The sequence below is a fragment of the Pipistrellus kuhlii genome, unplaced genomic scaffold (assembly GCF_014108245.1).
Source record: "Pipistrellus kuhlii isolate mPipKuh1 unplaced genomic scaffold, mPipKuh1.p scaffold_m20_p_60, whole genome shotgun sequence".
NCBI lineage: Eukaryota > Metazoa > Chordata > Mammalia > Chiroptera > Vespertilionidae > Pipistrellus > Pipistrellus kuhlii.
Genome location: NW_023425563.1, coordinates 252,748 through 265,418, shown reverse-complemented (window position 1 = coordinate 265,418; position 12,671 = coordinate 252,748). Strand labels below are relative to the sequence as shown.

Sequence of the window (12,671 nt, the reverse complement as noted above, 5' to 3'; positions counted from 1 at the left end):
CTAGAGAAGTAAAGAAGGAAGCACAGTGAGACTGGTAGGAAGTGTGGAGGCGTGGAAGAGGCTGGTGGAAGGGGTTGGTCCAGCATACACACCCGCCACTTTTTTTTAATAGGGAGGGAAGCCACTGGGAGGAGCAAGGGGTCTCAAGACGCCCAGCCCAGGGTCCCAGAGCTGAGAAAATAAGTCCCTAAAGGCAGTAAGAACTATGATCTATAAAATCCAGTGCAGCTGGAGACCCAACTGCTCCTCTTAAAAGGCCAACACCATGAACTGAAATTACAATCTCCCACTTCCTCTGAGTTTCAGTGCTGGGCGAGGCTGTGGAGGACCCAGACACATACGAGGAGAAACTAGACTGTCTGGACTGTCAGGAACTTGGGTGTGGCTTTCTTCCAGATGGAGGAGCTTGCAGCAGTTATTGTTCCAGTGCAGAGATCTCCCCAGTTGCAGGATTGACTGGCAGCCATTTCTGTTTGGTCTGCTCTGGTCATTCCCTGAGATCCTACCCCACCCAAATTACAGCCCCATCCAAGTTATCCGCAGCAGCTTTTGCATATGAATGCCCTGTCTTTTATTAGGCTAAAAGCATGTCAAACAAGCTGCACCTGGGTTAGGGAGCCCCAAACTTATCAAAAGGCCCAAGACCCACTATGTTCATAGCAGCACAATTTACAATAGCCAAGATTTGGAAACAGCCTAGGTGCCCATCAGCAGATGAGTGGATCAGAAAACTGTGGTACATCTACATAATGGAATACTATGCTGCCATAAAAAAGAAGGAATTCTTACCATTTGCAGCAACCTGGATGGAATTGGAGAACATCATGCTAAGTGAAATAAGCCAGTCAATGAAAGAAAAATACCACATGATCTCACTCATTTATGGATAATAAAGAAAATTATAAACTGTTGAACAAAAAGATAGATAAAAAGATAGTAAAGCATCAAACAGAATGCCAAATTACAGAAGGAAGGTTAGGGAGAGGTGGAGGAGATAATAGATCAACCGAAAGACTTTTGTGCATGCATATAAGCATAACCAATGGACACAAAACTCTGGGATTGAGGGCATGTATGGGAGTGGGGTAAGAGGGGCAATGGTAAGATAATGTATACATATAATACCTTAATAAAAAATGGAAAACAAAAAAAGGCCCAAGACCTGGCACCAGCACCAGCCTGCCTTGCTTCACACCTGGGCTTCATCTGGGCACTTCCAAACCTGATACAAAGAGAAGGAATCTGCAGATCTCTCTGTAACTCCTGCTGGATCTCCCCAGGCAGTGGCTGACTTTGCACCTCCCTGGAGACCCAAGAGCCAGTGGACCCACTGGTCAGTGTGAGACCATACCAAATTATAACTCTATACATCCACAAGCAACATACTCAAGGGGCAAACTTAATGAGCACCAAAGCCCCACTGAAGCAAGTACTGCCCTATAAGGGTGCTCTCCCACCGTAGTCTCAGCTGGTCCCCGCAGCCAATTGGCCAGAGGTCAATTTCTCCCAGTGATACCAATAGCAATCAAGGCTCAACTGCAGCAAGACTATGCACACAGCCCACAACACAGCCTACAAAGGGGTGCACCAAGAATGTCCACTTAAGGTGATTGGGCAAGCTAAGCCACAGAGCCGTACAGGACACCTACTACACAATGCCATTCTATCAACTCCAGGAGACTTAGCAGCTACCCATTACATAGAAACAAACACAGGAAAGTAGCCAAAATATGGAGTCCAAGAAACATGTCACAAATGGAAGAAATGGAAGAAAGCAAACTACTGGATATAGAGTTCAAAATCACAGATATAGGGTTACTCAAGAATCTTTTAGAAAACTCCAAGGTACTTTGTGAGACTTTAAGGATCTTGGAATGCCAAAAAATGGAAAAGGACCAGTCAGAAATTAAGCATACACTGACTAAAATAAAGAATAATATACAGGAATTCAACAGTAGATAAGAGGATCCTGAGAATCAAATCAGTGAGTTGAAATATGAGGAAGCAAAGAACACCCAACCAGAAAAACAAAGAAAAAAAGAATCCAAAAATATGAAGTTAGTGTAAGGTGCCTCTAGGACAACTTCAAGTATACCAACATCCGAATTATGGAGGTGCCAGAAGAAGAGAGAGAGTAAGGTATTGAAAACCTATTTTGAAGAAATAATGACAGAAAACTTTCCCTACTTGGTGAAATAAAGAGATTTCCAAGTCTAGGAAGCACAGAGAAACCCAAATAAGAGGAACCAAAAGAGGACCACACCAAGACACATCAAAAGTAAAATGCTAAGGGCAAAAGACACAGAATCTTAAAAGGAGCAAAAAAAAAAAAAAGCAGTTACCCACAAGGGGGTACCCATGTGACTATCAGCTGATTTCTCAACAGAAACTATGCAGGCCAGAAGAGAGTGATAAGAAATATTTAAAATGATGAATAGCAAGTACCTACAATCAAGATTACTCTACCCAGCAAAGCTATCATTTAGAATTGAAGGTCAGATAAAGAGCTTCACAGACAAGAAAAAGCTAAAGGAGTTCATCATTGCCAAATCAGTATTATATGAAATGCAGAAAGGTATTCTTTAAGAAGAGGAAGAAAAAGGTAAAGATAAGAAATATGAATTAAAAAAAGTGGCAACAAATACATATCTATCAACAATTAAATCTAAAAATAAAACAAAAAATCTGATAGAATAAACTAGCGAGTGGAATAGAATCAGGGGCATGGAAATGGAACAGATTGACAATTCCCAGAGGGATGGGGCTTTTGGGGGGTACTGAAAGAGATTAGACAAAGATCTTATTTGCATGTATGCATTACCTATGGACACAGATAATAGGGTGGCAAGGGCTTGAGGTGAAGTGGGAACTGGATAGAGGGGAGCTATAAAGAGGGATGTCTGTAATAATAACAATAAAGATTAATTTTTTAAAAAGGGAAGGAAAACAGCATTACTATAGTATTTGCTTTAGAGTTTCATAAGGAACTTTAAAACTGGTAGGTAAATACTATTTAATATATTGAAAATTCCTTTTATGTGTGTTATATGTACTATTTCTTTTTTAATTGATTTTAGAAAGGAAGGGTGAGAGAGAGAGAAACATCAATGATTAGAGTGCATCATTGATTGGCTGTCTCCTGCCAATCCCTCACACAGGGGATTGAGCCCCCATGTGCCCCAACCAGAATGAAGCCACACCTGGCTCCATTATTTGCTGCCTATGTAACATTTTGCAAATTGATAATTGCCTCTGCACCTCCGTTTTCTCATCTGTAAAAGGGGGCTGTGGAAAATTAAATAGGCTGATTATGTAAGTATACTACCTGATACATTGTAAATATTCAAATATTTACATAGTAAATTCTCTTGATATGTACTAACCTCTGTATATAAAGTGGAATTAATGACAATTCAGAACACCTATAGCCAAGATCTACAACCTCTAATTAAAACAACCTTGAGTTTTACCACTTCAGTGTTTTTACTCCTAGAATGCTTTAAGGTCCCTTTATTTTGTTTAACCAGTAGTTTTCAAAGACCATATTTTTCAAACAGAATCTTATATGAAACCTCCAATGTGCCAAACAGATAAAAATGAATTATGCTGTTTAGTGTAGATAGGAGATCTAAACCTTAGCCTACTCAGCCTCTCTTCAGGAAACCCAAAGGACTTTTGCAGTGCTCTCTTTTTGCGTACCATAATTTGAAAAACAGTTTCCAACTAGCTTATCATTCATGGTCCTTTGTCAGTATTACTCTATCAGCCTTACTTTCACGGAATCCTTTATCCTTTCTGTATCCTGTTCTTCAAATCTCAAAACCGAGGAAATCACCACCCACTTTCATTGATGCTACTCTGTACTAGATGGAATTTAAGTTGTTACATATTTATTGGCTGGACATTTATATGAGACATTTTGTTTCCTACTTACTGTGTACTCTTAATTAGGTATTGGAAATTTGCTCTATCAGTTAACTATACCAGCTTGCTTACTTTACCCTCACCAACAGTGCCCATTTCTCTATATTTTCATTAAATGGCTATTACAAATGTTTTTATTTTTGCCAGGCTAATGCCTGGGAAATGTCTCTCACTTTAATATACATTTTCCTGATTAACATTAGCTAGTATTTTCATATGTTTTTTGACCATTTTGTGAATTGCCTATTTTTTCCTGACTTTTAAATTGCATTGTTTGATTTTCCTTACAAATCTATAGAAGTTCTTTAATATACTCTGGACATTAATTCTGTATTAGTTATATACAACACAAACACATTCTTTTTTCCAATATTTATCTTGCTTTTATGTCCCCCACAACTTTGACAGTTCTATCAGAAATTGCCTAGATCCTCTTGGATTTTGCATATAGCCAATCAAACTGTTATTCCTGATAATTTTGCATTCTATTCCACTCCTTGTACTTTCTGGGGGTTTTTATTTCTTAAGGAGGCTATGATCTCTGGAGCAATGTTAAATAGATATTGTACTAGCAGGCATGCTTAGCCATAGTTTTTAGTTGATACTTGTTATCAAATTAATGTTCTAGTTATCTAAGGATTTCTTTTTTAATTTTAATAGATGTCAAGTTTTAGCAGCAAATGAATTATTCCCTCAAAATTTAAATAGTTTTAATAGTTTTGGCTTTAAATATTTTTTTCAGTTTCTGTTATGTCTTACTCATCCATAGCCCAGGTATTAAAAATAATACTATTGTAAATAGAAAAAAAAATTAAATTCTGTGGTACTTAAAAAAGAACCATAAAACCACAATAGCTATAAAGATGTAAGCAAGTATAGTTCAGGGAAAAAAAACAGTTTATGGATATTAAACCTCTAAATATCAATGACAATCATATGCAAACCAAAAGGGAGAGAGATGTATGGTACTATGGCCATAAAATTTTCCCTAAACTAAGGTAGTCTGATAAGAATCAATTATTGACCTTTAATAATTATTGTAATATTTTAATATTTTCAACTATTATCTATAAGTCTCATGTTTAAAATATGTAGGATAATTGGATCATAGAAAACTAAAATTTTTATTTTCCTTTTTTTTAACAGAATATAATTGTGTGTGTGTGTGTGTGTGTGTGTGTATCCTGTCTAATAAAAAAAGTAATATTCAAATTGACTGTCATTCCAACATACAAGTTGGCCATCCCATGTGGTCAAAGATGGCTGCCCCCCATGTGGACAGAAAATGGCCACTAAAAGATGGCTTGCAGGGGAGGGCAATTGTTGGCAATCAGGCCAGCAGGGGTGGGCAGTAAGGGGTGATTGGGCTGGCAGGGGAGGGTGGTTATGGGGGATCAGGCCTGCAGAGGAGGGCAATTGAGGGGGACCAGGCTTAGGGGAATGTTGGGGGGTAGGAGGGGGAGCCAAGCCTGCAGGTGAAGCAGTTAGGGGCAATCCAGCTGGCAGGGGAACAGTTAGGCATCAATCAGGCGGGCAAAGGAGTGGTTAGGGGGTGATCATGCTGGCAGGCAGAAGTGGTTAAGGGCAGTCAGGCAGGCAGGTAGGTTAATGGTTGGGAGCCAGCAGTCTTGGATTGTGAGAGGGATGTCCAACTGTCTGTTTAAGCTGTCAGACATCCCTCAAGATGTCCCAAATTGGAGAGGGTGGAGAGGATGCAGGCTGGGCTGAGGAATACCCCCTTCCCATGTACAAATTTCATGCACCTGGCCTCTAGTGTGTGTGTTCTCAGAGAGGAAGGGAGAATCATTGATTGGCTGCCTCCTTCATGTCCCCTGCTGGGGACAGTGTCTGCAATCTGGGCATGTGCCCTTGACTGGAATTGATCCGAGGACATTTCAGTTTGTAGACCAATGCTTTACCCACTTAGCCAAACTAGTTAGGGCAAAAAGCTGAAAAATTTTAAATGAGAAGTAGTAAGGACTTATATATTTATAACTAGGACTTTCTGGCTTCATGATTATATATCAATTTTGTTAATTTTTTGTCACTAAAATGTCCATCGCTCCATCAACAAAAATATTTTAATAATCTGTAAAATACAGAAAGTTAAAACAGAATTTTAAAGCATGGAGGGGCAGGGATTCGCCCTAGATCTAAATGGAGAAAGAACAGTAGTCTAAGTAAAGGAAGGGAACTTGAAGTGGACACACACACTATCATGAAATTTGACTGGAAGAAAGAAACCTCTTTGTTGAAACAGTAAAACACAAGATTAAATGAAAAAGATGTCTTAAAGATATAGCTTGGAAAAAGTTTAGAATTATTTCTATATTCCCCCAGTTTCTGACTCAAATAAATTAAAGCCCTAATAAGAAAGAATTGAAAAGCAGGAGCAGATGCAAAAGCCAGCTCAAAATTATTACTATAGTTTAAGATTGAGGTTCACCTAGGAATTTAGATTAATGCATAATAGTGTCAAAGATGAAAAGACAGGGAGAGAAACAAAACAATCTGGAAAAAAAGAATTACAGCTTTTGTAATTTCCTGGCTTTAGGATTTTGAGAGATGGTCAAAGGTGAGTCCAAGAATATTTATGGTATTTTTTTCAATTTTTGATATATATTTTAGGAAAGTCATTCAGCATCTCTACTATCCCTGTCTAGTGAAGAAGGAGAGAAAATAAGATGTGACATACCCTGTGACTCCACTCATGTATCAGGTTTGAATCACAACCTTGATTTTGTTTCTAAGTTAGTTACTGAAATGCTGTGCAAGTTTATCTAAAGGAATTATATATCTTAAGTCATACTAAATTATTCATTAGTTCATGTCAAAATGAAAACAAGGAACTAGATGGAATTTAATGGACAATTGCCTAAAATGACATAAATATTTAATGAAACAAATGCTTTTTTCATAAAAGCAAGAACATATTAAGTATTTTAATCAAGCTTTGTAGGAATCTCTTTCACGACCCGTATGGAAAAAGTTCCAATTCAGGGTTCGGGTTCTGGAGAAGGGCAGCACACAAATGAAAAGACTTGAGACTTGAAGAAATTCAACTTGGCCATATGGGTAGTCCAAGTCTAGTGGGAAAACTACTCACTGCTCTGGCCCTGCCATCCCCTTTTATTGAGGCTTTGGGGAAAACATCTCAGACAGCATAAACAGAAATTTACATGTAGCCCTTAGGCAGGAAATAACAGAAACTTACACAGGACAAACAAGGTGGAGGCTGCTTCAGCTAACAATATCTCAACTAAAGGTTAGAGCAATTAAGGTTGTTGACCAGTCTTCCTGGCTTCCTGTCAACATCTCTTTTTTAGTGAAACTGATTTGTTTTCCAGTAAAGCTTATAGCACTATTCATTTTTAACTGTTTTTAAGGTCCTACACTCCATGTTAATCGCAAACGAATGTACATAGAAAACATTAATCCTGATGAAGTAGGATTGGAAGAGGAAGAGGAAGGTAGAGCAAACTTGCTTCATCAAAAACTGTCTAAAATGGAAAATGCAGATGATCACAGTCACAAAAGTAGGTAGATCAAATGTATTTGTCAAAATGCAGCTATTTGGGAAGGTAATGTCTTCGATCTTGAGTGACTCAATCTACAAAACAAATCCTTTGTAAAGACAACTTTGGTCAAGTCCAAGGAGGGTCATGTTTTGTCTCAAGTGTACTGATATGAATAGTATAGTAAAAGTCTTTTTTACTTGTAAATATCCCTCATCTTTTTTATTACTGATTACCTCATACAAATTGTACTAGAGTGTGAACTTACTAAGAAAGTGGTGTGTTACTAAATACTGGGGAATATGGAAGTAGCTAAAACCATTAAAAATAATCTAAAAATGTTCCATTTTAATGTTACCATTTCTGCTTTAAATACCATGCCAAAATTTTTTTTATAAAACGACTTTTAAAATTAATAATATGTCTACCTTTTTTTTTTTTTTTTTTTTTTAACACATAGAACCTGAAAATAAGGTTTTATTCTCAGCTTATGACAAATAAGGCTACATTTTTTAAAGTGTATTTTAACTTTGGTTGTTTGTCTTCATTTTTTAGTGTCTGAAAGTACATCTCCATTGTCTGCAAATGACTTTTCTATTCCTGAGAAGAGCTGGGGAACTGAAATTTCAGATGTAGACATGATGTGTGAGCAGTTCAATAGAGAATTTAAGAAGAAATATAATGTGAGTTATTTAAATTATAACATTATAATATATCCCACTTTCTACTAGACTATCCATTTTTTTGGTCTTTTGACAACAAAACACCCATTTGTAAGTTCAGCTGTCCTCATGTACTGGTGAAAAATTGGAATGCTTCCTAGGTGAAAAATTTTTATCTCATGAGTGAATTTCTCTTCTAAAATCTGTGCACTATTCCTATTGTTTCTTTTTCTACAGATTCTTTCTCTTTGTCCTATTTTCCTTTTTAATTGATTTAACATTTTGACTTTTCTGTGGTGTTTTGTGTTGTTGTGTTTGTTTGTTTTTTAATCTCGGAAGTGACAGCTAGTGAGGGTACTAAAGGATGAGCAGCCTGTCAGAGAAATCCCATTTCACTTTGACCAGCTCTGTACTTATATATCTAATAGAAGCTGGGTGCACAAAACTCGTATATTGGGGATGGGGGGAGGCTGTCCCTCAGCCCAGCCCACACCCTCTCCAATCGAGACCCCTCTAGGGATGTCCAAGTGTCCTCTCACAATCCAGGACTGCTGGCTTCCAACCGCTCGTTTGTCTGCCTGATGCCTGATGCTCCTCTGCTGGCCTGATTGCTCCTAACTGCCCTCCCCTGCAGGCCTGATCCCCCTCAACTACCCTCCCTATCAGGTCTGGTTCCCTGAAGCTGCCCTCCTCTATTGGCCTGGTCATCCCTAACTGCCCTCCCTTGCAGGCCTAATTTCCCACAATTTCCTTTCCCAGTTGCCACCTTATGGTGGCTGTCTTGTGCCCAGATGAGGGCAGCCATATATGACTACATGGGGGTGGCCATCTTGTGTGTTTGGAGTGATAGTCAATTTACATATTGTCTCTTTATTACATGTTATTGAGGCTCCAGTGTGGTCATGTTGATTTATCTGAGGTTGACCTAAACTAAATAGAGAAGACCTGACTTATATATAGGATGGGGCAAAAGTAAGTTTACAGTTGTGAGCACTCAAAAAACAGTTTATTATCCGTATGCACAACTGTAACCATACTTTTGCCACACCCTGTACTATACATCTGTGGCTAGATGTGAATATGTTTTTGTGAAAAAATGGTAATAAATCTGACTCTGACTTTGAGGCTGAGTTTCTGAAGAGAATTGTAATCACTAGCATTTTTTAAAAAAAAAATTGTAGAGTGTGGTGTCCTTATGAAAATGAGTAGTTGCCAGTTCAGACTTTAGTCAAAACCTTTCTGATGCTGCCAAAACCAGTTTGGCTCAGTGGTAGAGTGTGGGTCTGCGGACTGAAAGGTCCCAGGTACAATTCTGGTTAAGGGCATGTATATCGGTTGCGGGCACATCCCCGGTAGGGGGTGTGCAAGAGGCAGCCAGCCGATGTTTCTAGCTCTCTATCTCTCTCTCTTCCTCTTGTAAGAAATCAATAAAATATATTTAAAAAAAAAACACACACACACACAAAAAAACGAAACAAAACAAAAAAACCTTTCTGATGGAAACAGACACTGTTCTGCCTGAACTTACTTTTCATTAACACTTTCGGCTCGATCACTGTGTTGTTAACTTTTCACTTTTCTAAGTTCTTAGACATTTACATTTTGTGGAAAAAGCTTTGTTCTTTGTTTATTTTGTTAAGAATAAATATTTTTCAGAGTCACCACAAGTTGATGGATAATTTTACTATGCAGTCTTGGAAAACAGCTCAACAACATCTGAAAATAATGAACCATCATATTCAGGAATACAGGTATGTAATAAAATCTTTTCTGAACGCTGTATGTTCTGAGTGGTATAGTTTTTAAAAATAATCTTATTTTATTTCCTTAATAGGATAAAAAAACTTGATAAATTCCAGTTCAACATCATAAAAGAGTTGGAGAATTTTGAAAAAGATTCACAGACCTTAAAAGATTTGGAGAAGGAATTTGAGGTTTGTGTTTTAAGAATGTAGAAATAATTATAAAACCTCATTTTTAAAGAGCTATATTCAGGAAAACTTCTAGTGTCCTGCTTTTAGAGCCATCATAAATATTTTTAGTCAGTTTCTTATAAACTACTTAAATTACAGACTTTCAATTTATGATGAGGAAAAAATCAAGAGAGATTTTACTTTCAGTATTTTTTTTTTCTAGAAAGAGTTATGACATCTGGAATGTTTTTAGCATGTAGCCAGCTTGTTTACTTAAATTAGAAATAGAAATATAGTAAATTCTACTGTCAATTTCGAATATTTAATACTATTAAAGCATAACTAATTTTTGTATTAAAATTTAAGGACTTTGGAGAAAAGATGGTTCAGAAGTTCAGTGTCTATAAAAAAAGTGAACAAGAGAGGTTAGTATGACACTTTTTATTATTATAATCTATAAAATTAGTTCATATTAATTATAATGTTTAATTTATATACTATACTATAGTGATTTAATTTGACTTCCTGATAAATACCTTTGTACTTGTCATTATTTTACTTGTTAGGATTCACATTTTGAAAGCTTCCTTGGACAAAAATGTCTTCTATGGTACGGATCGAGAAGAAACTATTTGTACATCTGAGGTATCAATTTCATATTTTTTACATAATTTTAGTATTGGTTAGTCTATCTTTGTGCTGTGAAAATTTTATAGTAAAGTTCATGGGGCAAATATGTTTGTTGATTTTACAGATGTGTTTCATGAAAGAAAACATGAAAATTCTGCAAGACAAGCTTCTTAAGAAAATGGTAAATCAATTATCTGGCATGGGTTCTTCAAATGGAATAAATATGCCTTTATTTCTTTTAACGGGAAATTACTTCACAGGTTTTCTTCTTTTTAGATTGAGAAAAGGCAGTTTTAACTTAGTTGACTTTGGTATTTAAATTAGAATAATGGGAGCATATTTATAGTAAAATAATAGAGGTGATGTAAAAGAGACCCTCCTGCCCTGCCAATGTGGCCCAGTGGATGAGCTTGACCCATGAACTAGGAGGTCACAGTTCGATTTCCCATCAGGGCACTCACCTGGGTTGGGGGCTCAATTCATCTCATCATTGATGTTTTCCCTCTCCCTCTCTAAAATCAATAAAAAAATATATTTTTAAAATAAATTAATAAATAATGAATAAATAGAGACCCTCCTAAAGGAAAAAAAAAGACTATCAGTTTGCCACTTGAACAGTTCTCTAGAAGAATGAGTCTAAGCCCTATGCAAAGTAATAGAACTCTGCCTTCTCAAGGAGAAGGGGTGTCAGGAAACCCCCCCAAAATTATTGTCCACTTGGACAATAAGACTTTATCTACATAGATTTGGGAATAAAATTAAGTGACTTCTTACGGGTCTAGTAGACCAGGGCTGGTTCTGGGGGGAAAGTACAGTTGTGTGGGGTCTAAAGGCACTCCTCCAAGTGAATGTGTCCGGTTTTTTTCTCAAAGAGAATAGACATGTTTTTGTATACTTTAGTAGTAATCCTTTTACATAGGACATACTAGTAATAATGTATTTAATAAGTTTTAATAGAAGCTAAACATGCTGAAATAGTTGAAGATCAGGATGTTGAGCTTGAAGCAGACAAGCTAACTAACTAGATTGATCCTTTTTGAAATTGTTTCCTAGCCTATACTTAATTTATTTTCTTTCTTTAAATATTAAATATAAATTTAATTGATTTGGGACTGAAAACACTGAAAGTCTTCTCTCAATTGGTGATCAGTGATGATCTCCGAGTGCTGTAGATATCTAAGACTAGATGCTGGGGGAGCAGATAGAATGAGTGCATTCATTATAGCTTTATGGAAAGGATTGTTTTAAAATGAATCCCTAATAATAGCATAATCTTCTTTTTCTTGGCCATAGCAAGAAGAGGAGCTTCTTAATGTACGCAAAGGACTGCTGTCATTATTCATGGCTTGTGAAACAAATGTTAATGTGGAGATCTAGCTGTTACCAAGTTCTATCCAATTCCTTTTTGTATATAACAGGAAATACCAAATACAAAGAAAAAATACATGTACCCCAGGAAAGAGACCTTTGACTCTGAATTCAAGGAAATATCTTATGTATGAGAAAACAAACCCTAAACTTGTCTGTACAATATCACTCTTTTTTTTTTTTGCTTCTTTTGTAGTAACATTTGCATTAAGCAGATAATAGTGAGTTAACTATACTGAATTATATTTATTATATTTACAAAACTAATTTAATCAACTAAAATTTATCACATAAGAAGTATTTTAAACATATACAGTTTTATATATTATATTACTACTAGAGGCCCCATGCATGAAATTCATACATGGGTAGGGTCCCTGGACCTGGCCTGCGATCAGGGCCAATTAGAGCCTTCCTTCCTCTGGCTGCTGGCCACCCCCTGGTGGTCAGCACACATGATTATGTCATAGCGAGTGGTGGAACTCCTGGTGGGTTGAACTCTTGAGGGGACAATTTGCATATTAGCCTTTTATTATATAGGATGTTTTAAACTTGTCTATTAGTTAAGAATATTTATAAATAATAAAAATTAAGCTACATTTGGAGAAGTCTTTGATTTAAAATGTGTAACTAAATTGGTCCTTTCAGCACACTGTGGG

At 36.7% G+C, this 12,671-nt stretch overlaps 1 protein-coding gene across 1 annotated transcript in view; it reads left to right on the top strand.

Moving 5' to 3' along the window:
* SYCP2 (synaptonemal complex protein 2) overlaps nucleotides 1–12,384 on the top strand; it is a 92,463-nt gene extending 80,079 nt beyond the window's left edge. Inside the window, 12 exon segments of the mRNA XM_036420034.2 lie at nucleotides 4,694–4,727; nucleotides 4,730–4,810; nucleotides 4,813–4,884; nucleotides 6,553–6,643; nucleotides 7,311–7,460; nucleotides 7,995–8,122; nucleotides 9,758–9,852; nucleotides 9,936–10,035; nucleotides 10,381–10,439; nucleotides 10,581–10,659; nucleotides 10,769–10,825; nucleotides 11,938–12,384. Of these exon segments, the coding sequence (XP_036275927.1) occupies nucleotides 4,694–4,727; nucleotides 4,730–4,810; nucleotides 4,813–4,884; nucleotides 6,553–6,643; nucleotides 7,311–7,460; nucleotides 7,995–8,122; nucleotides 9,758–9,852; nucleotides 9,936–10,035; nucleotides 10,381–10,439; nucleotides 10,581–10,659; nucleotides 10,769–10,825; nucleotides 11,938–12,021 (1,030 nt within the window). The 3' untranslated portion in view covers nucleotides 12,022–12,384.
* Nucleotides 12,385–12,671: the final 287 nt, after the last annotated feature.